General features: G+C 38.7%; 2 protein-coding genes across 4 annotated transcripts in view; one reads left to right on the top strand and one right to left on the bottom strand.

The window, feature by feature from the left end:
- klhl32 (kelch-like family member 32) overlaps positions 1–3,224 on the top strand; it is a 33,837-nt gene extending 30,613 nt beyond the window's left edge. For all 3 annotated transcript variants that reach the window (XR_007829294.1, XR_007829295.1, XR_007829293.1), the window contains exons 14-15: positions 2,860–2,962; positions 3,121–3,224. The gene's annotated coding sequence lies outside the window, so the exon portion shown is untranslated. The remainder of the gene's footprint in view (positions 1–2,859; positions 2,963–3,120) is intronic.
- On the bottom strand, positions 594–24,352 carry mms22l (MMS22-like, DNA repair protein). Its single transcript, XM_051130740.1, has 26 exons — positions 24,291–24,352; positions 23,591–23,773; positions 22,215–22,414; positions 22,015–22,140; positions 21,870–21,922; positions 21,674–21,761; positions 21,423–21,600; positions 19,723–19,816; positions 19,500–19,630; positions 19,291–19,404; positions 19,039–19,215; positions 18,889–18,951; positions 18,614–18,733; positions 17,084–17,319; positions 13,356–13,865; positions 7,496–7,683; positions 7,060–7,210; positions 6,845–6,975; positions 5,047–5,186; positions 3,671–3,827; positions 3,405–3,574; positions 3,058–3,269; positions 2,769–2,935; positions 1,533–1,629; positions 1,286–1,453; positions 594–1,158 (listed from the first exon to the last, which is right to left on the bottom strand). Exons 3-26 carry the CDS (start codon positions 22,388–22,390, stop codon positions 1,083–1,085), a joined length of 3,723 nt encoding a protein of 1,240 aa, XP_050986697.1. The 5' UTR covers positions 22,391–22,414; positions 23,591–23,773; positions 24,291–24,352; the 3' UTR covers positions 594–1,082.
- Between the last annotated feature and the right edge of the window lie 864 nt (positions 24,353–25,216).

Here is a 25,216-nt window from a genome sequence, read left to right as displayed (position 1 = left end):
TAAACAATTTTGAGAGACAAATTCGCAATTCTGAGTTCATATTCCGCAATTCTGACTTTTTCTCAGAATTGTGGCTGTTTCTCAGAATTGCTAAATTATCTCACAATTCTGACTTTATAACTCGCAATTGTGAGTTTAAATCAAAATTCTGACAAAAAGTCAGAATCGCAAGTTTCGTATCATGTAATTGCACGTTATGATTACCTTTTTTTTTTTTGGAAACGGACTTCCATAGTTCTGCCATGGATTTGTTTGGAACTATTTTTGTTTGGCGAAACAGAGCAAAAACAGACAGTATTTAAAATGTAAGTCACTTAATATTAATGTGTTTACTGAGCTTTTTTTCTAGAATCAATATCACATTTACTACAGTGCTGAAATGTAGGAAAACAGCATTCTTGTTCATCTAATATTTTGTAACTTTACTTTGTGTTTTAAAAGAAACTCATACAGGGTCATTTTTTTTTGCCTCAAATTTTTTAACTTTAGCATAATTTTGCACAAAACTACCTGCTTAATGATTCCCTCTGCCAGCGTCATTCCTTTACTAGCTGTCTGTGAATTCCTTCAGAAAACACTTCAGAGTTTTCAGATAAAACTTGATTAATGATTAATGAGACTAATGATTATCAATATTTTTAGTATTTGGGCCTTTTTGGGTTTCCCTTAACACACTACCAACATGATTCCATTCCATTCCCAAAGCAAACGACTCTTAGGAGTTTGTTCTTTTAATGAATAGGTTAAAAAAGACGACTTATCGTTTTGAATTATTCTCAAACACTAAATTGCATATATGTATTACCAGAGAGATTGTATGTCTATATGTAACAATATAAGTAAATGGACATTCTTGCAGAAATATACCTAAATAAATCAAAATAGAAAAGTCTGTATCATTACCCAGCCCTAGTCACTGACAGCAATATAACCAAACACTATTACTAAGACAGATGTCTGACAGCAGAGCACAGAACGCAATTAATTCAAACAAAGTTTATTCACAATATCCACACATGGATCCACTCTTAAGTCTACACCATGTACACTGTTTACATAAGAGGGTTAAGAGTTGATGCAAGTCAGTCTTCTTCTAAACTTATCATCTCAGCCTGTCCACTGTCTCCAAGCAGGGCCAGCAGCCTTCTATAGCCATTCCTAAAACAATAAGAGATTTTTAACTAGGAGAAAATGAAGCACAGTACAAAGCAAATGGAAATTTACTAGTTTTAGCGTTAAGTTTCTTCTCAGTTCTCAGATGCCATATAGGTTACTGCTGCTGTACCTGAGTGAGGTATTTTTTCCCAGACCTCTCTTGCACTCTGTCTTTCTAAGGCTCAGTGACAGAAAGGGAATAAGAGCCGTCACTGTGAAGGGGTGAAGGACGGCGACAACTTCTAGAACATTATACACTTGCTGATCGTATACACCTTCATTCTCCTCCACAAAGGCCCTGGGAAAGAAAAAAACAGCTAAGCCAGAGTGAGAGAGTACAGTCTTTAAGGCAGTACTGAGCAGTGTGGGTAACTTACCGTAGAAGAGTAGTGGTGTGTTCACATGGCTGCTCTCCTACCGCAGCAGTGCACCTCTCCACAATAAGCTGCGTTACCTCTGTGCTCAGCCTCTTTACTGAAAGAAACACAATAGGAATTTGATTGAATAAGACTAAGTTGCTCCAACTCTAAGAAAATAACAGAGCTCACATAAAAACTACACAAATTACCCTACAGGTCAGATAGGACAGGTCATTATGATTTTAAATGGATTTAAGGGAGAAGTCCACTTCCAAAACAAAGATTCACATATGATGTACTCAGCCCCTTGTCATCGAAGATGTTCATGTCTTTCTTTCTTCAGTCATAAAGAAATTGTTTTTTAAGGAAAACTTTCAAGGATTTTTCTCCATATAATGGACTCCTATGGTGCCCCGAGTTTGAACTTCCAAAATGCAGTTTAAATGCGGCTTCAAACGATCCCAAATGCGGTTGTAAACGATCCCAGCCGAGAAAGAAGGGTCTTATCTAGTGAAACGATCAGTTATTTTCATTAAAATAATACAATTTAAATACTTTTTAATCTCAAAATACTTTCAAATCTCATCTTGCCTTTCTCTTCCTGAACTCTGCGTATTCTGGCTCAAGACAGTTTGGGTATGTCGGGTATGTTGCATTTCCTCCCTGAACTTCTAAAATCTTTTTAAAATCATCCTACATCGTTGCAGAAGTACCGACCCAGTCTTTGCAAAGTGAACATGCAAAGAACATCAAACACCCTTAACAAAAAAGGTAAAACAGCGATATAGGACGATTTCGAAGTTGAGGGAGAACATGAGATGGGAGTTTTTCGACATCCACTAACTGTCATGAACCGGAAAAAAACAGTTCAGGCAGAGTAAGTCAGGATGAGCGTTTGACATTATATAAACTATTATTTTTATGAAAATAACCGATTGTTTCGCTATACAAGACCCTTCTTTCTCGGGTGGGATCGTTTGAGCCACATTTAACTGCATTTCGGAAGTTCAAAATCGGGGCACCATATGCTGAAAAATGCTGAAATGTTTTCCTCAAAAAACAATTTCTTTACTACAAAAGAAAGAAAGACATGAACATCTTGGATGACAAGGGGGTGAGTACATTATATGTGAATCTTTGTCTTCTCCTTATACACTGTTACAAAACTGTTACCGTTACGTTCACAGAATGCGTTAGTATAAACATTATTGTTCTTGGTGTGAACGGGCCTTTATATGGTTTGTCCCTGCCTACCTTGTGGTTCGTTGACCAGCATCAGACAGCGTAGCACCAAAGGAAGGGGAATGGTGAGTAACGTAGGATCTCTGTCACTGTTCCTTTTTAGGAGCTCCAACAGGAAAGAGAGAACAACAGCGAGCCGAGGAGGAGGAGCGAGACCTTTAAACTGGAGGAAGTTCTCTCTGCAAAGACATTGTTATTCCTGAAAGGTTGGTCATCTCCGTCTATAATCAAGACTATGTAAGAAGCTACTTGTAAGAAGCTTGTTTATTTAGATGTAATTATGAAATCACTTGACTCATACCTCAGCACATGCAGAATGCTCCTCCTGAGTCTTTCCCCCTGTGGGGTGGGTGTTGATTCGCAGGCTGCCAGCAGGACAGGATGATTGACCACCGCTCCAGTAGAAGGTGTAGTTGGGAGGAAGCGGCTCAGGTACTGGGAAATGACACTGTGCAGCTGCTGCTTAAGGTACGCCCCCTGAGATTGGGACACACTCACCGCCACAGACAAACCCTGAAGACACCAAGACAATCTTAGTTATGAAAAAAGAGGGAACTCATACGTGTATCCTGAAATCTCAGGATATAGGGAACAATGGATTTAATAGTCTAAATACAGAGTATGAATTTGATTTGGAGGTGCAGTAACCTGCAGAAACAAAGGCAGGCTTTCTTTGAGGGCTGAAAGCATTTGAGTATGTGCACTGCTGTCCTGCTGGAGGAGAGCATGGGGCAGTAAGAGCACATCTACAATGCGGAAGAGCAGTTGCTGAGCTTTGGAGGTGGCCAACAGGTGGCTCCAGTGCTTGACCAAGCAGCCTGAAAATGTACAAAACCACCACAAGCTTATAGTACACAACATGTTGTTTGAAATCCATTTTGCTTTCGCATTTCCAAGTGTCAAAAGGCACCTACCTACAGTCCAGTATGCCAGCTGTAGACCCTCCCGGCTCTTGTTTAGCAGATATGGCTTGATATATTTGAGGATGTCTCCTACATACTCCAGTGCTCGGGACACTGCTGAGGAACGCTCAGAGAGAACCTGGAGCTCAGAGTATGATCGACCCACAGCCTAGTAAACCACAAACACAGTGTTGGAAATACAGTATGGCTTATACAGTTGAACTCAAAAGTTTGCAGAATCTGCGAAATGTTAATTATTTGACCAAAATAAGAGGTATCATACAAAATGCATGTTATTTTTTAAAATTTAGTACTGACCTGAATGAGATTTCACATAAAAGATGTTTACATGTAGTTCACAAGAAAAAAATAGTTGAATTTATAAAAATGACCTGTCCATTTTTTTTGTTTTAGTGATAGTTATTCATGAGTCCCTTATTTGTCCTGAACAGTTAAACTGCCCAGTGTTATTCAGAAAAATCCTTCAAGTCCCACAAATTCTTTGGTTTTTCAGCATTTTTGTGTATTTGAACCCTTTCCAAAAATGACTGTATGATTTTGAGATTCATCTTTTCACACTGGGGACAACTGAGGGACTCGTATGCAACTACTACAGAAGGTTCAAATGCTCACTGGGGGGGGGGTGAAAACTTTTTGAATTTGAAGATCAGGGTAAATTCAACTTTTTGTTTTCTAGGAAACATTTAAGTATCTTCTGTAGCTTATGAACGGCAGTACTAAATGAAAAAAAATATATATATATTTAGGTGAAATAAGAAAAAAATATCCATTCTGTTCAAAAGTTTTCACCCCCCCAGCTCTTAATGCTCGGTTTTTCCTTCGGAAGCATCAGTGAACCTTCTGTAATAGTTGCATATGAGTCCCTCAGTTGTCCTCAGTGTGAAAAGATGGATCTCAAAATCATACAGTCATTGTTGGAAAGGGTTCAAATACACAAAAATGCTGAAAAACCACAAAGAACTTGTAGGACCTGAAGCACTTTTCTGAAGAACAGTGGGCAGTTTAACTGTTCAGGACAAACAAGGGATTCATGAACAACTATCACTAAACAAAAAAAAAAAAAAAAAAAAAAAAACACAGCTGTGGATCATTCAGGTAACAACACAGTATTAAGAAATCAAGTGTATGTAAACTTTTGAACTTTTGAATCATTTTTATTAATTCAACTATTATTTTCTCTTGTAGACTACATGTAAACATCTTTTATGTGAAATATCTTCTCATGTCAGTACTAAATTAAAAAAACATGCATTTTGTATGATCCCTCTTATTTTGGTAAAAGAATTAACATTTTGCAGATTCTGCAAGGTGTATGTAAACGTTTGACTTCAACTGTATGTTAGAGATTCTGGTTTAAGTGCATGTACCTTGATGAACACAGCCATTGCAGGTTTGGGATCTTTGGCAGCAGCAGGATGTAGGCCTGCTCTCTGCAGCACAGACTCCACTTCTGGAAGTCGGAGAACCTGTCTGGTTAACTCGGCCAGCTGTTCATCCAGATTTCTGCCTGTACACACGATACCACAGCTGCTCGCTCTGACACACCCAAATCATTTTAATAAAACTGATTCGCTATCACTTGTGAGCAAATTGGGGTTGAAGGTATAATTCATGCAAAAATTTCAATTTTGTTGACTCAAGCACATGTTGTTTCAAACCTGTATGGCTTTTTTTTTGTCTGTGGATATTTTTCTAAGATCTTAATTGAATATGCGGTTCGGTGAATTTGACTGCAGTACATTCTGACTTACTTTAGCCTTTAATAAAGACCCAAGAGCGTCTTAAAAAAAGTGTAAGTGGCTCACTGATCATTTTCCAAGTGCTCCAGTCAGTTTTGGGGCAAAACATGCTGATATTTAAGCAATTTTGACAGTAAAATCGTGGTGGCTGTCATTACTGTGCACCATAGAGCACTTCGCACTCCAGTCGAGTAGGTAGCAGAAATTGCATTTACATTGGTTTGTCAAAAGTCATAAAACGTCAGAACCACTGTATGTATACTCCAAGATGATTCACTCATGAATGGAAAAACTGCAATGTGGTTGAACAAGTCCCATCTTCAAGATAAAAGAGCCAAAAGTGTAAAACCACCACATCAACTGTACTTGCCGTTAGATGCTCTAGTTCTCAAAGAACTCCACATGCCATTGCTTTTTTATTAAATATATGCTTTAACACATTTTTTGGGTGCCGAGAAACACCACTTATGGAGAAAATTAAATGTCAGGTTTTGTTGGTTTCAAATAAGTTCGGATAGCAGTTTTTGCCAGAAGCGTTGCAAATATGAATTTCCTTAAAAAGGGTCTTTGTGTAAGACTGTAGTGTAAAATGCAGGGTAGACACAATTTCAGGTAAAATTCTTAAAGGGATAGTTCACCCATAAATGAAAATTCTATCATTGATTACTCACCCTACTGTTATTCCAAACCCATAAGACATTTGTTCATATTTGGAACACAAATTATGATATTTTTGATTAAATTTGAGAGCTTTCTGACCCTGCATAGACAGCAATGCAACTAAAAAAGGTTCCCAGGCCCACAAACGTAGTAATAGCCCATGTGATGTCAGTGGTTCAACTGTAATTTTACAAAGATAAGAGAATACGTTTTGTGCGCAAAGAAAACAAAAATATCCACTTTATTCAACAATTGTTCTCTTCCAAATGACGTTTTCTGCCATTATTGAGAGTACCTCTGCACGTAAACAACACATGCGTCGAGGTACTCTTGATAATTGCACTAAAAGTATTCTAGTAGATTCGTAAAATTGCGGTTGAACCACCAGTGCCACATGGACTGTTTTACCAAAGTTCTTACTACATTTCTGGGTTTGGGAACATTTCAGTTGCACTGTTGTCTATACAGGGTCAGGGAGCTCTCTGATTTCATCAAAAATATCTTAATTTGTGCTCTGAAGATGAACGAAGATCTCATGGGTTTGGAACGACATGATGGTGAAAACTTCAAATTCAGACAGAATTTTCATTTTTGGGTGAACTATTCCTTTAATATATCAGGTTGTTTTTACAAAATACAAAAACAGTCATACAGGTTTTAAACTACATGAGGTTGACTCAATAATGACAATTGTCATTTTTAGGTGAATTATCCCTTTAACCACTTGCTATTCCATGCCCACTATGACTTGATGAGTTCTTTGTACCTGCTCTTGAATCTGGAGCATCTTGGTTTTTATGGAGGTACTGTTGTAGAACACAGCGGATCCAGGCACGCACACACAAAGCCTGGGCCGAACCTGAGCCTGGCCCAGAGCTGACCCAACTGACCAGCTCTCTGTGAGAGAGAATTATTGAGCTCACTGTACAACCAGTCCAACTATGCACTGGAAGAAAGCATAAATGGAAAAAAGGCACTCACCCATTTTGGAGCAGGTGATTTAGATAGTGGGTTACCAGCAGGGGGTGAAGCATTTCATCCCAGCCGAAGCTCTGCATAATGGACTGAATGGGGTGGGGCTGTAGGTTTTGAGGGGCAGAGCCAGGCATGTCTAATGCCAGCAGTGTGAAGCCTAACAGCATAAAATACTATTAGATTTCACACACATTTCCATCCTTAAAAAAGAGCTACACTTCTAGAACAAGAAAGTGAGAGCGGGTCATAATATTTCTCAAAATCAATCAAACTGATTGTTTCACACTGATGAGTTGTCCTGCATGTGTGCATCAGAAACAACTGCACATTCATACAATTCCCCTTCTATTCAGCTCTTTTAGAGCAGAGCCCACAGAGAAAAAGCAGCCATGCAAAGAGAGCCCCTGAGAGAACAAGAGTTCATTTTCTCTATTTCCCTGACCTGCTGCGGCGTCCGCGAGTTGCGGCGGGGGGGTCTGGGAAAGCCTCATGCTGCACAGGAAGGGGAAGAAGTGGGACCAGAGCGCCGCTGCCACCGCTTGGTGGCGCTCTTTAGCCATGCTGGGGAGAGGGACCCAACTGGGAGAGTCTACGGAGTGAGACGGCTGGCCACAGCGCTGGTGAACTCTCCTAAAGAAAGAGAAACAGAGAAACAGATTAATGCCAAGCACACACTTTAAGACTCAGTTTTTCGACTGTCGTGTTGGTGTGCACTTTACAGAAGCAGCAAAGCTTGAATAATATTCTATATTAAATTGATAGGGGTTATATATCAACAAACACTACCGAATGTCTTTGAATGGTTTTTATGCTCGCCAAGGCATTTATTTGATCAAAAATAAGGTATACTTTTTACAGTAGGACTGTGAAATAATATTAAAATTTAAATGAATGGCTTCCTATTTTAATATATTTTAAAATGTAATTTATTCCTGTGATGGCAAAGCGCAGTTTTCAGCATTCATTACTTAAGTCTTCAGCATCACATGATCTTTCAGAAATCATTGTTATATGTGACCCTGGACCACAAAATCAGTCTTTAGTCGCACGGGTATATTAGTAGCAATAGCCAACAATACACTGTATGGGTCAAAATGATTGATTTTTCTTTTATGCCAAAATCATTTGGATATTAAGTAAAGATCATGTTACATGAAGATATTTTGTAAATTTCCTACCACAATTATATCAAAACTTAATTTTTGATTTGTAATATGAAGTGCTAAGGCCTTCATTTGAACATATTTAAAGGCAATTTTCTCAATATTTAGATTTTTTTGCACCCTCAGATTTCAGATATTAAAACAGTTCTCAGCCAAATATTGTCCTATCCTTACAACCCATACATCAATTGAAAGCTTATTTATTCAGCTGATCCATAGATGATCCATCAATCTCAATTTAAAAAAAAAAAAAAAAATTGACCCTTATGACTGTTATTGTGGTCTAGGGTCACATATGCCAATCTGGTGCTTGAGAAACATTTTTTTTTTATTAAAGTTGGTAATATTTAGGGAGGAAAAGCTAAAAATAATAGCATATATGTGACCCTGGACCACAAAACCAGTCATAAGGGTCAATTTTTTGAAATTGAGATTTATAAATCATCTAAAAGCTGAATAAATCAGCTTTTCATTGGTGTATGGTTTGTTAGAATAGGACAATGTTTAGGATAGAACAACTACTTGACAAACTGGATTCCAAGGGTGCAAAATAATCAAAATATTGAGAAATTCGCCTTTAAAGTTGTCCAAATGAAATTCTTAGCAATGCATATTACTAATCAAACATTAAGTTTTTATATATTTATGATAGGAAATTAACAAAATATCTTCATGGAACATGATCTTTACTTAATATCCTAATGATTTTTGGCATAAAAGAAAAATCTATAATTTTGAACCATACAATGTATTTTTGATTATTGCTACAAATATACCCGTGCTACTTGAGACTGGTTTTGTGGTCCAGGGTCACATTTTTTAAATAAAAACTTTTGTAACATTGTATATGTCTTTACTGTCACTTTTGATCCATTTACTGTGTCTTTGCTGAATAAAATGATTAATTTCTAAACCAAATCCTTTGAATATTTATCAAATATTTATTACATATAGTTAATTTTTATATTTATTACACTGTGTACACTGTGCGCTATCCAGCCTTAACCCCTTGGTTCTGACCTCCAAATTTCTCCAAAAAATTGCTCAAAATAATAAATATGGATGAGACAATGGATAAGCAGATGTGAGGAGCAGTCTAATGTTTTTCCCCATTGCCATTCCCATTTGAGGACTAGCCAGACATATTTCAGAAAATGTATTGTGTCATTGGCTTTTTGCAGCAGTCTAAAAGTGTGAGGAGATTCAAAGTAATTGTCCCTCTCTTCCTAAATTCATTCAACCTCACCAAAGTTCTTGTGTTTCATTCCCCCGTCTCATCTTTTCAGATTCATCCATACTATTTCAATCTACCGTTCTCTCTCCTTTCTTAAATGTGACTGCTGCCTTTCTCACTGTGTGTATTATCTCCGTCCCCCTCTGCCCTCTTTTCGCTGCGAATTCTCCTCATCTCTCCGGACATAGGGATTAGACGGAGTGCGCTGGTGTGGGGCAAGCGGTTCCTCCGTGGCCTGGCGGTAGCTGCGAGGCTAGGTCTGAATGGGAGGCTGAGAGCACGAGTCTGGCTCTGCAGCGGCTGGCATTAGCTCAGATAAGCAGCTGAAGGGGCTGTAATCTCATTTAGACTGGAGATGATCCTCCTGTCCTGTCATTCTCAGCGATGAAAGCGAGAGCGGCGGGAAAGGGCCGGGGCGAGCGTCACGTGCACGCGCACATGCACACACCTTCGCGCCTTCCAGCAAGGTTGCATCTAATCCACGGAGAGCTGAGACAATCGATTAGAGAGTGAATTCATTAGCTTCGTTACCGCGGCGGAATGGGCCTTTCACACCCATCAACCCTCATTGTACAAGACATCGTCAGAGACCCCACTTAATCCCCTCACTGCGGCGTCTTACACGCACACACCCCATACCATCTGAACACTCGTTTAATCTCTCCCCGGACTGCAGCACAGATTTTGAACACACACCTCTGGAACGTACACACACCGACTTACACGATCACGCCGGGCGCCCTCGTGTAAACTGACACACGGAATCACACACTCAGATAAGCATCGTGAGCACACCATCTGACATAGTGCGTAAGCTCTGATATCTCAGTATCGCTCAACACACACCCCGTTGATGGAGCGGCACGTCCTTCACTGTGACATTAAGCAATGGTGCTTATTTCGGACCATGCATGTGTTATAGTATCAGCTAATATGCCTTTCAAAATAGTAAGTAGGCATACTAGAGTGGAGGGAGACTATGAAATCAAAATCAAAGTTTTGTGGCTTTTAGTCTGTGTCTTTAAGATTTGAGGCTAATCTATATGCTGGTGTGCTCGCAAAAGCAGAAGGAAACAATTCGCTTTCCATTTCAATAGTAAATATGTCAACACAAGGTTTGTCAAACTATTTTGCAGAGTCTTTAAGGTTTTAGGCTGTCACTGTCAACATTAGTAAACTCAGTAGTGAAAAATTACCGAGTGAAAATCCCATCAGTAGGGCTCTAGGCTCTGTTTGCTCTAGGGAACATTTCTGTACAATTAATGTAATGCAAACATGCTAAATATTAATTAACAGCAAAATGAATCCAAGCTAAGTTTCCAACTCAGGAGTCAAAGACCTCTTGAAATCAAAATTCAATTTGTGTATTAGCTTTGACACAACCCATATGCTAATTGAGGGATTTTCCAACTTTTTAATGTAGTATAACAATTTAAAATAACTTTGCTATTTTAATATTTTTAAAATGTAATTTACAAAGTTGAGTTTTCAGCAGCGACATGCTGTAACCTTTATTGCCATGTGATCCTTCAGAAATCATTCTAATATGCTGATTTGGTGCTCAAGACATTTCTTATTATCTCAGTTAAAAACTTAATATACAGTACCAGCCAAGTTTTTGAATAGTAAGATTTTAAAGTTTTTTTGCTCAACAAGCCTGCATTTATTTGATCCAAGGTACAGCAAAAACAATATTTTTACTATTTAAAATAAATGTTTGAATTTGAGTATATTTTAAAATGTAATTTATTCCTGTGATCAAAGCTAAATTTTCAGCACCATTACTCCAGTCTTTAGTGTCACATGATCCTTCAGAAATCATTCTAATATGCTGATTTGCTGTTTAAAAAAATGTTTTTCTATTATTATTATTATTATTATTATTATCATCAATATTTAAAACAGTTGAGTACATTTTCTTTAGGATTCTTTGATGAACAGAAAGAGCAGCAAATCAGAATATTAGAACAATTTCTGAAGGATTATGTGACTGGAGTAATGATGCTAAAAATTCAGCTTTGATCACAGAAATAAATTACATTTTAAAAATATAAATGTTAAATATATTTATATAGAAAACAGTTATTTTAAATAGTAAATTTTTTTTTTTTTTTTTTTTTTAATTTACTGTTTTTTCTGTACTTGTATGGTAATGTGTATTGACTGATGTTGGTTGTGTATAATAAAACCAAAAATCTTATGTGGAAAAAATAATAAAAATAACAATATACGATTTAAAAATTAAATAGTTGTATTTTATCACTGTACAAAACAGAAGAAATTATTTATATATTAACTGGAAAATACTGTTAAATTTTTAAAGTATTTTTAAATTCTTTTTCCTCTGAAAACTCTTGTGCAAATGTACTCCTAAATATTGACAAAAACAATAATAAAAAAAATACATTCTCTTCCTAGAAAATAGATCAAAAACACTGAAGACTTGTTGCACCAGTTTTTTATCCAAACAAAAGCTCTATAGAATAAGACTATCTGGCCCCCCTGATACCACATACAACTCACTAACAATAGAAAAATCACAGCTGTGATGTAACGCAAATCTATTAGTTCTTTAAAAAAAATAGTCTTAAAACAATCCACTAAATAGGTTCAGCTCAATAATAATCCTACAATTCGTACATCCTTTCAAAGCAGTTTAAGTGAGTACAAACAATTGTGTGTTCTTAAATGAGTTTGACAAACAGCCCCTGCTGTGTTGAACAGAAACAGAAACAGAGATAATGCTAGCCATCTCCCTTCTTAGCCTCAGTGTCACCGTGCTCTCCGTTCTCCTGAGGGGAGATGGTGTGCACGGCGAAAGCGCAGCGGGAAGGAACCAGATTAATCGATTGGCGAGAACTCGATTAGTCACTTGGCAAAGACGCCATCGTGCTGCAGGGGTCACCATTGCGATCTCACTGCCCACACACACAGAGGATCGTGGCTGGGAATGCGATGAGGAGAATTAGAGCGTGACTAGAGCCTGGCCTGTGTTATCTGCGTGAATCATCCGTCAGTTACAGTCTGCCTTACATCGCCCCGTAGCCGCGTGCTGGCTAATTCACGTAAGGCTTGCGCATGCCGTCTCCAACCTAACAGCCGTAATGAAGCCAGGGTTCAATTTACCAGACCACATAATAACGCATTAATTGTGTCAGTGAAAACGCATTAATAAAAGCGATACAACAGAACCGTGGTGAAATTAGGAGTAATTTGTAAGGACACGTCGAAGAGCGCCCCGTCTCTTTAAACTGGGTCAGCGGGATCTTGGTGCCAACATGAGCCCCGTTCTGGAAAAGCTCGCTCGCCTCACTTTTATCGCCCATTAATGTGCAAATGAGTGGCCTCCCACCCACAGATCCTGCTTGGGAATTGTGGGAATTAGTAGTGTTAAAGAGTTAGATGGGTAAAATGAGAGGAGTGGACACTTAAGCAGTCGATTTTTTACCTTGGAGGACTGTGTATGTGTGCTTTCGATCGCACCCTAGCCACCTCTGACCGTGTTAGCCGTGTAAGGCACACCGATGTCCCTGCCATGAACTCGTCCCTCAGTCCACACTCAGCTGTCTCCAGCCAGGATCGGACCCATGGGCCGAAACTCAACACAGCTCTCTTCCAGTACCTGTACGGGCTGACCCGGGTGCCGCGGGCCCCTAGAGATGCACAGGGGACCTTACAGGGCCTCTGTGCACAATGGATAAGCTTATCTCCACACTACGTTGTAACTAATGCACAATCAAGCCATTGTCAACATACAAGGGATGCAAGGGAGAGATTTGAGCTGCGCAGGGGCCGGGGTGCCATATGTATAAGCTTCTGGGATCACCGAGGGGGGCTGCCCTGTGTGTTTGTGTGTTTTGAGGAACCAACACATCTTAAAAAGTAAAGCGTGTGTGTACTCTCACCGTAATTGCGCCAGCACCGTCTGCAGGAAGCCCAAAGCAGAGCTGAGCTCGGACTGGCGGCAGGCGGGCAGCAGCAGTCCAAAGCCCTCGTTCAGAAGCCTCTCCTCTGACAGCGTAAGATTAGGACTCGTCTCGAACACCTCGCTCACCCCCTCCAGGTACGAGCTAAGTGGCGCCCAGAGAGCTAGCTTGCGCGAAGGCTCGGTGGTCTTCAGGTAGAACTCGCGGGCCGCTTGGCTGAAGTAGGCGGCCAACTGCTCCGCCAACGCGCCAGCATCCAGTCCCTTCTCCAAATACAGCAGCACGAGAGCCAGCTGGCCCCTCCACTGCAGCGCGCGCAGGGCCGGGGGCGTGGAGTCAGCGGGCAACATGGCGAGCAAGTCGCACGCTCGGCTGGCCACGTCCTCCAGCTCTGCACACTGCGCCAGAACTAGGAAAAGCAGCAGGAAGTGCAGCAGGCCCGTGTCAGAGAGCTCCGTCATCCGCCTCTGGTGGAACTTTGAGTAGAGTCTGTGGAAACGAGACAGATATGATCATAAATGTGGAAGAAACACTGTGTTGATATGATTTTCTAAACAATCAATCTATTTTAATCTATTTGATTATGTTCTTTTGTCCTACAGTTCAATTACTGAACCAACAGATCAACAGTGCAGGAAGTTTCTCATCGTTTCGATTATGATTTATGAAAGATCAAAATGTATAGAAGTAAAGTATTCTGAGGCTGCTGGTAAAATGGGCTTATTTTGCGTTTATCAAATATAATATTTGTTATATTTAAGGATTATTTTTTAGCTGGCACACTTTTTTGGGCTTTTTTACTGTCACCACCATAAAATTAAGATTTTTTTTAAAAGGGTTAGTTTCACCAAAAATGAAAATTCTGTCATTAATTACTAACTCTCATGTCGTTCCAAACCAGCAAGTTCATCTTCTGAATACAAATTAAGATATTTCTGATGAAATCCGAGATATTAAAATATTTTAATTTGTGTTCCAAAGATAAACGAAGGTCTTACGGGTTTGAAACGACATGAGGCTGAGTAATTAATGACAGAATTTTCATTTTTGGGAGAACTAACACTTTAAAAATTATATGTATGTATTTCTGCAAAATGTTAATTATTTTACCAAAATAAGAGGGATTTTTTTTTTGTAGTACTGACCTGAATATATATTTTACATAGAAAATATGTTTACATATAGCCCACAAAAGAAAGTAATAGTTGAGTTTTAAAAATGACCCGGTTCAAAGTTTACATACGCTTGATAATTAATAGTGTTGTTATCTTTTTGTGTACTGATAGTTGTTTGTTAAACTGCCTGCTATTCTTCAGAAAAAATCCTTCAGGTCCCACAAATTTACCCTGCACTTCAAATTCAAAACATTTTCACCACCAGCTCTTAATGCATGGTTTTTCCTTCTGGAGCATCATTGAGCATTTGAACCTTCTGTAATAGTTACATATGAGTCCCTCAGTTGTCCTCAGCGTGAAAAGATGGATCTCAAAATCATACAGTCATTGTTTTAAAGGGTTCAGATACACAAAATGCTGAAAAAACCAAAGAATTTGTGGGACCTGAAGGATTTTTTTCTGAAGAACAACAGGCAGTTTAACTGTTCAGGACAAACAAGGGACTCATGAACAGCTATCACTAAACAAAAAAACACAGCTGTGGATCATTCAGGTAACAACACAGTATTAAGAATCAAGCGTATGTAAACTTTTGAACAAAGTTGTTTTTATAAATTCAACTATTTTCTTTACATGTTAACTATATTTACATACATGTACTTTATATGTAAAATATGTAATTTTGGAAAAATAATTAACATTCTGCAGATTCTGCAAGGTGTATGTAAACTTTTAACCTCAACTGTAAATGTTAATTTTGTTAACATTTTTTTCACAAGATTTTTAACACACTGGAACAAACTATTTTATCAATACATCAAATTTATAAACACTTTTGCTGGGAAACAATGGCATATAATGCAAAACAACGATGATTGATTTCTAATTTAACACATTCTTATGGATGTTTTCAAGATTAGCAAAAGTCTTTCAACAAATCTCGCTGGCAACAACAATCAGAGAAAACCAAATTTAAATCCACAATGAAATGGAAGTAAAACCTTTTCTCTGTATTGTGATGTACATCTGACTGAAAGACGATTGTAAGAAAGTGATTGGATAAGTCTGGCCAAGAGAGAAGCCTGTTGTTTCACTGGCAGATGGCATGAAAAAAGAAACATATGCATGGATGAATCGGTCGCAATATGAACAATAATGTGCGTTTAGAAAACAGAATGAAACTGTATTAATTTCATGTCATCTTTAAGTTTACAAAAAACTTTGTTGTGCCCTAAATGATATCATAAACATAACATTGAATGAAAAAAAATTCTAAAACTTCATTTTCAGGTGTAAAATAGATTTAAAAATACCAGATTATCAGTTGTCCCAGACTTTTTAGGACCTCGCTGTTGTGAAATACGTGACGAGTAGTTGGCGATACTCAGCTCTAATGTACAATCAATGTGTACAATACACCAAATTTTCCTCATTGACTCAACACTGATCAATATTTAATTCACTCTGATGATATTTCCACCACACAAATGCTGCCATACCTTCAAAAAGCTGTTGGGAACCATCAGGATCAAACATTTCAACCTAAGTACTCAACTCATCGCTAACCTCCTCCAGACGTTCAGTCTTCCTTGAAAGCAATGCCAGTGTGCAAGTTTGCTTATGTGTGTGTGTTTGTGTGAAAGAGTGTTGTTTGATCCTCCGGGCACCACGGTGAAATGCCTTTAAAAGACCATGTTAAATGTCAGAAACACTCAGACACACAGTGGTAGCTGCACTGTCGTGTGCGGCTCAATTTGCTGCAGCACAGAAGGAGAAATCAATATTGACCCCCTCCGCTCCCCCCCTTCTTTCTACTGTTGACTGTTTGGCCCAAACAGAACCCTGCAGGTTCCATAACAAACACACTGCACTACAAGCAGGCCTTTGAGCATCCGTTTAATGTTTGGACAAAAACACATCACGCAAAGCTGCGGGGAGTCGAGCTGCGTCGCCGCTACAGATAGAAGCGGTGCACGAAAGTGTGGCGGAAGCTTTTAGAGACTGACCCGAGATAGAGAACGAGCCAAAGACGAACGGAAGGCTGTCGAGATATTGTTTGCGTTTTTCGCCTGTCTGTCTGGTTGTTTGTTTGTTTATCGTGGACAGCTTTTTTTGTGCCTGCCACGAGCAGATGCTGCTCATTCCCAGAGTACGAGCTTGAACGTGCTCCCTGCCGATCTCATTAATGCACCGTGCGCCGTGCCTCCCACTGAGCGCGCTCCAAGCCCGAGTGCCATCAGCGCAGCCCACACCTCCCCGTGTGGAACGTGTGTTTGTGTGTGTGTGTGTGTGTGTGTAGGGGAAGAGGAGGTGGTCCTGGAGCTGGCCAAGTCGTCCCCGCCACGGCATTGCTGGAAGCCCGAAAGCCTGCGTTAAGGTGAATTAACCGCTATGCTCGTTAGCTAATTAGCCTTCGCGCTTGCCGCACGGCTGAGCACGGTCCAGACAGAAAAATTCATTATCCGGATTCCGTCCATTTCAGCCTCTCACTAGAGCTCCACCGGGTGAACCAGATTGCAGACGGATCTGAAATCAGCACGTACAGGTGACAAGATCTAAACTTTGAAAATAGGTCCCAAGACTCATTCTCACCTGCCCTTGATCTGTCTCCAGGGGGCGCCGCCAGCATGTTCCTGGCTCAGGTGATGGGCCAGAATACGCAGGAAGATATGGAAGGAGTTGGTTGAGCGGTAGAGCTGCGTGTGAGAGCCGGAGCCGACAGATGCAGGGCTACAGCAGCTCTTAGCCTGCTGCAACAGACAGAGGGGAGTCCTGCTGATACTGCCCAGCCCTGACACTCCTAACCAGGGTATGGTGAAAGAGCTGTTCTACACACATGAAAGAAAAAGAGAGAGTTTTAGAAGTAGTGCTAAAGGGTGGTAAAGTTTCCATGGATAGTTCACCCAAAAATTAAAATTACCCCCATGATTTACTCACCCTCAAGCCATCCTAGTTGTATACGACTTTCTTCATTCAGAAGAATAAAATTGGAGTTATATTAAAAAGTGTCCTGTTTCCTCCAAGCTTTATAATGGCAGTGAATGGCTGTTGAGATTTTGAAGTCTAATAAAGTGCATCCATCCATCAAAAAAAGTGCTCCACATGGCTCAGAGGGTTAATAAAGGCCTTCTAAAGCAAATCGATGCGTTTGTGTAAGAAAAATATTCATATATAAAACTTTATGAACCGTAATCTCTAGCTTCCACTAACAGTCGTACCTATGTATGCACCTTGGATGGTTTGAGGGTGAGTAAATCATGGGGTAATTTTCATTTTTGGGTGAACTGCCCCTTTATGTATGGTCTAATCGAAACGTAAATCGAATATTTTTCAATATACTGAATATAATCTTCAAGTCCTGCAAACCCTGCAAAAAAATCTGATTCAGTTATAAAATAAATTATGTTATCAGCACAACAGTTTGAGTGAATTTAAATTATTAAAACATAATATTAAAATAAAATGTGAATGTGATCTTGCAGTTATGAGCAGATATGGACACCACAAGTTAAAATAATTATAATATAGTGTAGTTAATTTGTTAAAATAATCAAAACTAGTTATTTAAACTTATAAAACATATTTACAAATGGGGAAAATTTGGACTTCTGGGTCCCACTGTCTAAAGTTACAGAAATAATACTTAAATGTCTAGGCAATCTTGCAGTAATGAGCTGATATGGACTCCCCAAGTTAGAATTAATAATTGATAATATGTGACCCTGAACCACAACACATTAGCACGGGTATATTTGTAGCAATAGCCAAAAATACACTGTAGATCATTAACGATTTTTCTTTTATGCCAAAAATCATTAGGATATTAAGTAAAGATCATGTTCCATGAAGATATTTTGTAAATTTTCTACTGTAAATATATCAAAACTTAATTTTTGATTAGTACAGTGCATTGCTAAAAACTTAATTTGGACAACTTTAATATTTAGATTTTTTTTGCACCCTCAGATTCCTCAGATTTTCAAATAGTTGTACTAAATCATGTGAAAAAAATTGACACTTATGACTGGTTTTGTGTTCCAGGGTCACATGTAATAATTTATTTAAATTGTTAAAACATTACATCATGCTCTAATAACTGAAATAATTGCAGTAATGACTTACTAGATTTTTGCTGTAATACTCCCAGAGCGTTGCGACAGCACTGACATTTGGGCCCCACATCAAGCTGAGGCTGAGGCAGCAGTGGACAACCATTCGTATCTGCTCTTCCTGTGCAGCTTTCTGAAAATTAATTATAATAACATTTACCTTTCAGAATGCACAATGTGCACAGTGCAAAAAGACACCTAATGCTATTCATAAACAGACAAGACAAACAAGCATATTAATCAAATAAACACATAATACACAGAAATATGCAACATTATTTTAATCACCTTTGGATCACAGCTAGACTTCAGCAGCGCCATCACAAAGCTCCAATTATCCTCAAGTTGTTTCTGAAACAGCAACAAACTTACCAATGTAATATTCATTATTAAAATTAATAACATCTCATCATGTGATACTAGGCTGTGTTGATCTACCTCCTGTTGAGCAGTGCCATTCTGGTTGTGCATTCCAATCTGGGCCAGGTGTGTGAGCAGCCACCAGGTGAAGCCGTCAGGGTCTTTACAGTGCATGGGGAGCCCTGGGTCACGGTCTCCTGAAGGCGTCCCCTTCAGGACAGTCTGCAGCAGTGCATTTACATAACTCCAAAAAGACTGGAATGAAAAGAAAAATCAGAATCAAGAATCATACGAAACAACCATCTATGCTGAGCTTGTGTATGTGCTCACCTGAGTGTGTATGGTTTTGCTCCTGTGCTCCAGTAAATGTACGAGTAGAATCCATAATTCCTTCGTGCACAGGCAGTGATAGTGATGGCTGTTCAGAGTCTCTGTTGGTCTCACCTAGAGAGAGAGAGAGAGAGAGAGAAAATGAAACATTGTTCTACCTCATAACCTTTGCACCACAATGTTTGTTATGTTTGTTAAAAAACACACACCTTATTATATTTATTCATGGCCAGGCCAATGAGATCACAGAGCAGGTTGTTGACCTGGTCTTCAAACAGACTGATGTTCGTGAGCGTCTCGCCTGTCAAATTCACGAACTGGTGCGCGTAAACTACCTGACCTTTCAAAATCACCAAGACCCAACACTCATTAGTATGACAGTCCCAGATTCACGGGCACATGTGCGATCTAGAGACAGCTATTGCAACATACCCATCATCCTTTGCTCCAACAGGTGCAGGATCTCCAGAACAGACCAGTGGATATCCAGGTGCAGATGCAATAATTGCCAGGATGGAGGAAAGAGCTGTAAAGTGGGGTGACACTGTTAGTTTCTTTTGCTTATAACACCTTTTGTTACTAGGGTGAGTGATATAATAAAATGTACTTGTGTTGCAGATCAATATTGTATTAGTCTACGTTCACACTGCAGGCAAATGTGGCCCAAATTCGATTTTTTTGCTCACGTGAATCAGATCGGTTTTTCTCATGACAGTGTGAACAGCACAAACCACACGGAATCTGATCTTTTCAAAGCTGATTTGTGCTACTTCCTTTGTGCAACTTCCATGTGGTACTAAAACCGATATAGTTCAGAGGTTTTGCAATGCAATGTGACTTTTAAGTCACTCTAGATCAACATTTGTCACTATTCTGCACTCATAGGAGTCACTTCAAAGATTTTACATACCCAAAGTTATCAAGAAAGTTGTGAAAGGTAGTCAGTGGAACACCCCCCGGAACACGATTGGGCTAGTTTTGGGCTAGTTTTGGACTACTTTTGAGAAGCAATTAGGTATATTTTGTTGTGAAAACTTGGCAACCCTATTCCTACTTTTTTTTTTTTTTTTTTTTGCGCATACAGGTCAGTTTAGAACCATGATCTGTTCAAACTGGATATCTGATATTGGCCACATTTAAACAAAAATGTGAACAGCTATACAAAAAAAAAAAAAACAGATCTGAGCAAAACAGAATTGAGCACTAAGACTCACAGTGTGAACGTAGCCTAAGTTTTGTATTTTGCCATCGACGTTCCATAAGTCCGTCCAAAGAGGCCAAAGCATGATTATGAATGTGTTAACTGAGAGAGAAAAATGCTGATAAAGATTTGAATAATTGGTGATTTAATTTCCATGACGTTCTTTTAAACTGTCCCTTTTAATGAAACCATCACAACTATTGCCATCAGAATAACTGAAATGTACTCAAAAAAAAAAAAAAAAAAAAAAATTAAATTGTAATAATATTTTACAATATTATTGTTTTTAATCAAATACTATATGTGCAGTGAGCATTAAAGACTTTTTTTAAAAAACATTTGAAAACTCAAACTTTTAACTAGTAGGAAAATGTAGCTGAATATTATGTACTGCTATATAAATATATGTTCATATAAATAAAAATGTTCTCTCTTCTTGTGTTGATATTCATTTGGTTTTATTTTTAGGCCGAGGAAGAATGGTCTTATCTAGCGAAACGATTGGTTATTTTCATAAAAATAATACAATTTATATACTTTTTAATGTCAAACGAGAGCAAGACAAGATGAACGTTTGAGATTAAAAAGTATTTAAGTTGTATTTTTTTAATGAAAATAACCAATCGTTTCGCTAGATAAGACCCTACTTCCTCGGCTGGGATCGTTTAAAGCCATGTTTAAACTGCATTTTGAAGTTCAAAATCGGGGCACCATATCAGTCCATTATATGGAGAAAAATCCTGAAATGTTTAACTCAAAAAAAACAATTTCTTTACAGCTGAAGAAAAAAAAAAAGACATGAACATCTTGGATGGCAAGGGGTGAGTACATTATCTGTAATTTTTTGTTCTGGAAGTGGACTTCTCCTTTAATAATTAAGGAATATCATCAAATGGCTAAAAATATAATTTTCTTGTAATATCTGTGGTACCTTTCCCTGATGCTGAATCGTGAGAGCACTCTGGACGTTAGCTGGCAGATTTCTGATTCGCCCAATAAGCAGCGTGATACTTAAAAGCTCCTCCACCAAGACTGAAGGCAGTTGAGCCTCTGCGTCTTTAAAGGGATGAACAGGAACTTCATCTAGGGATTGTGAGGGCTCCAAAAACCTGGAGAACAAAACACAATGTAAAACCCGTTTCTGATATTATTTCGCTACTACCAAGCCACAGCAATCTGTACCTGTAAATGAACACCTTGATATAGCTGAGGAACAGGACACACTGCTGTCTCAGTTCCTCTGCCTCATAATGAAGACCGCTCGCTTGACCTGAAAGCGTCAAAATATAATTTTATTATTAACATAGCATACGTATTTCAGCTGCAGCAATACTGTCTGCAACAGCTCTACCTAAAACGACTGTCTCCAGATGCTTACCAAAATCATGTGAGCTGGACTGCACCAGCGTCTCCAGTTTTAACACCTTTTGTCTGAAAGGAAAGACAGATTGTCAAATTAGCAGACTTCCTGTTTCAGCAGACAACATGGCAATCCTCCAGAGCCAACACACCTGCACTCCTACCTGAACAAGCCAAACAGAAGTTTGGTAGATTCTACCAGCGCTGTTTCCGTTACCCATGGGAAGTCAAAAATATCAACCGTGTCCCCCTCAAAATCCGCAGGAGCTGGATCGAGCTTTAACAGCAGCCTGGAGGAAAGCGAATATATGTTTAACAGACAGGTTGACACTGAGTATATCATTATTATAACACCAAGTAGTACCTCTTCAGTGCTCCTCTGCTGATGTAGCCATTTGATGACAGTCGTCCTGTCTCTTCTCTGCCGGGTTCATAAGCACAGGTGAAGCATGGAGGCCGACTGGGAGCAGATTCACCGTAATGATCCAAAACAGACGGGGACACAGGTGGGGTAAGGGACTGTGAGAACTCGTCCTCCATGTCAACAGGATGGAATAGAAACCACTGGAAAGGGTTTTGAAAGAGACAATGAAATTAATGCAGTTCCATACAATGAAACCCCTTTTTACCATGATTTAAACCAGGTTATGTAATCAAGCAACCATTTACTAAAAAAAACATTGGTTTGGCCAGGCTGTAAGGCAAGACCAATCAAATATCTTAGGCTGGTTTAAGCTGTTACAATAAAAAGCCATCTAAACACGAATTAGATCAGGTAATGTATTCTGACAACCATTTAATAAAGATCGTTAACAAAAAACTTTAGCATGGCCAGGCTTTAAGGCAACCATAAACCAGGAAAGACCAGCAAATACCTTAGGCTGGTTTACACTGTTACAATAAAAACCCATCTAACCACAAATTAGACCAGGTAATGTCATCAAAAAACTACTTAATAAAGATCATAAACAAAAAATCATTAGCTTGGCCAGGCTGTTAACCGTTAAACAGGAAAGACCAACAAATATCTTAGGCTGGTTTTAATAAAAACCCATCTAACCACGAATCAGACCAGGTAATATAAGCAAACAGCTATTTATTAAAGATAATAAACCAAAAAACATTAGCTAGGCCAGGCTATTAGGGAACTGTAATCAAGCAAAGACCTGCAAATATCTTACTATAAAAACCCTTTTAACCACGATTTAGACCAGTAAAGGTAATCAAACAACTATTTAATAAAGATTATAAACCAAACAACATTAGCTAGGTCAGGCTATAAGGCAACTGTAAACCAGGAAAGACCAGCACATATCTTAGGCTGGTTTACACTGTTAAAACAAAACCCCTTCTAACCACGAATTATACTAGGTAATATAATCAAACAACTATTTAATAAAGATTATAAACCAAAAAACACTAGCTAGGCCAGGCTTTTAGGCAACTGTAATCAAGCAGAGACCAGCAAATATCTTACAATAAAAACCCTCTAACCACGATTTAGAGCAGTAAAGGTAATCAAACAACTATTTAATAAAGATCATAAACTAGCAAAGACCAGCAAATATCTGAATTACGTCGTTATTCTCAGCAGTGAACACTTCTCTTTCGCTATATTTAGCGTTATACTATCAGCTGTCGACCTGGAAATTGTATCAGCAAAAAGAGAAACCTGTTATATTTAACAAATACAACAATTTTAGTCATTCAGGGTTTAATAACTTCCATAATAACACTTACTTTAACACTGTTGACAACTGCTGCGTCTGTGAACCGACCTTCTTCCCAGTGTATCAAAGCACTCCCGCGCTACAGTCACACAAACACTGCGCATGCTCACTGACGTGTCGGTCATCCAAGGCGCTCTTTGATTGGCCAGAAGTTCTCGGGGGCGTGGTCAGGAACTGTAATAATATAACCACACTGCAAACAGTGGTTGAAAACGTCGAAAAGTCAGTCCGTGTGTTTTAACTGTTAGTAATGAAACGTTCAAGAACCAGCAACAGATAAAACGACAATATATTAACAAGAAATGTGTTTAAATTACAGTTTCAGACTGGCATTTAAGAAATAAGAGAGGCGATTTTTAAAGTGTCTTGGTCTGCCCCACATTACTCTGGTCTAATTAAAAACCAGTACATCACTGTTAAGTAAAATTGGACCCAGGGTTATGCTGATTTCCATATGCAGATCTATCTCCGCTGACTGCAGCTTTGGCCATTACCATGCATACATTTAAAAGCATCTTTTTCAGTCACCGCATCTGAATGCAGATATCTCGATTTGATAATCTTTTATGTAACGGCATGTCGGGATGTTTAGGTAAAAGCAACATATGTCGTCCGATTTTCGTTTTTACATCTACGACAAAACGGGAACCGATGTCATTTTGTAGCTTCTTCGTTTTATCCAAATTATGGTTGCGTCTTGCGGTACATACGTGGAACTGTACAGCTCAGCGCGTTCACGGTCAGAAGGTAAGAAAGACAATTAAAGTCATGTTGACACTAGCCGTTGTCGCTGCCCGAAAGGTAGAAGAAATCTCACTAAAACGCTCTCCACCCTCACAGGATGTGATTTTGTGATGTCTAACAAGAACAGGGCACTGAAAATGTACGTCATTTGCATAATTGTTATATTTGGAATACTTGCGTGCATGCAGAGGCAAGAAAAAAATATTTACAAAACATAAACAAAGCTTGTGTCTCAAAACCTAGCAAGCCCCCTACTTAGACAGCATTGTCCAGATTTTCAGACAGTCAGAATGTTCAAGTGAGTCCCATTTTGTAGCAATTTCTTTTAGTGAAGTGATTAGGTTATCCTAGAGGCTGCCGCCGTCTGTCTCAATCTATTAGCTCTGAATAATTTACGTCCTTAATTTGTGAATGAAATGATGTTCCTGTATAATCAGAGCACGAGGACGTGTCAGGCAATATGCTGATTAGTGTGCATGAACTCACTGCAGTTGTAAGGATGAGATGAGCTATTGTCTATATGTTGCAATATATTTGGGGCGTACAGATGTATAGCCTATTTCGTCTCATTATCAACAGGTACGACCCTTGTGAAAATAAAAAGGAATAGTTTAAGGGCAAATACAAAGTAGAAATGCAAATAGGCTTGAAAAGCACGCCTGCTTGAAGGGCATCCTATGGCTATTTAAAACAATTAATTTATGTTAAACTACTTATTTGACCTTTTTAAATTCAGTTTCATTAAGTGCAAAAACGATTCTACTTTAGTTAACCATTAAAAGACCAGGGACATAAAATACCTAAATTAATTTATAATATATAATTTCTGTTTTCTAATGCAGTGGGATTTATTTATCTTCTTTTTCCCCCTCAAATATTGCTTTTATTTTCA

Source organism: Labeo rohita, chromosome 16, assembly GCF_022985175.1.
Source record: "Labeo rohita strain BAU-BD-2019 chromosome 16, IGBB_LRoh.1.0, whole genome shotgun sequence".
Classification (NCBI taxonomy): Eukaryota; Metazoa; Chordata; class Actinopteri; order Cypriniformes; family Cyprinidae; genus Labeo; species Labeo rohita.
This window is presented reverse-complemented; position numbering and strand designations above follow the sequence as displayed.

Coding starts and splice junctions, on each gene's coding strand:
- mms22l (XM_051130740.1), bottom strand. CDS start 22,390: ATGGAGGACGAGTTCTCACAGTCCCTTACCCCACCTGTGTCCCCGTCT. Junction 7,684..13,355: donor ACGGTGCTGGCGCAATTACG/GTGAGAGTACAC, acceptor CTCTTTCTTTAG/GAGAGTTCACCAGCGCTGTG. Junction 5,187..6,844: donor TGCTCCAGATTCAAGAGCAG/GTACAAAGAACT, acceptor TCGTGTGTACAG/GCAGAAATCTGGATGAACAG.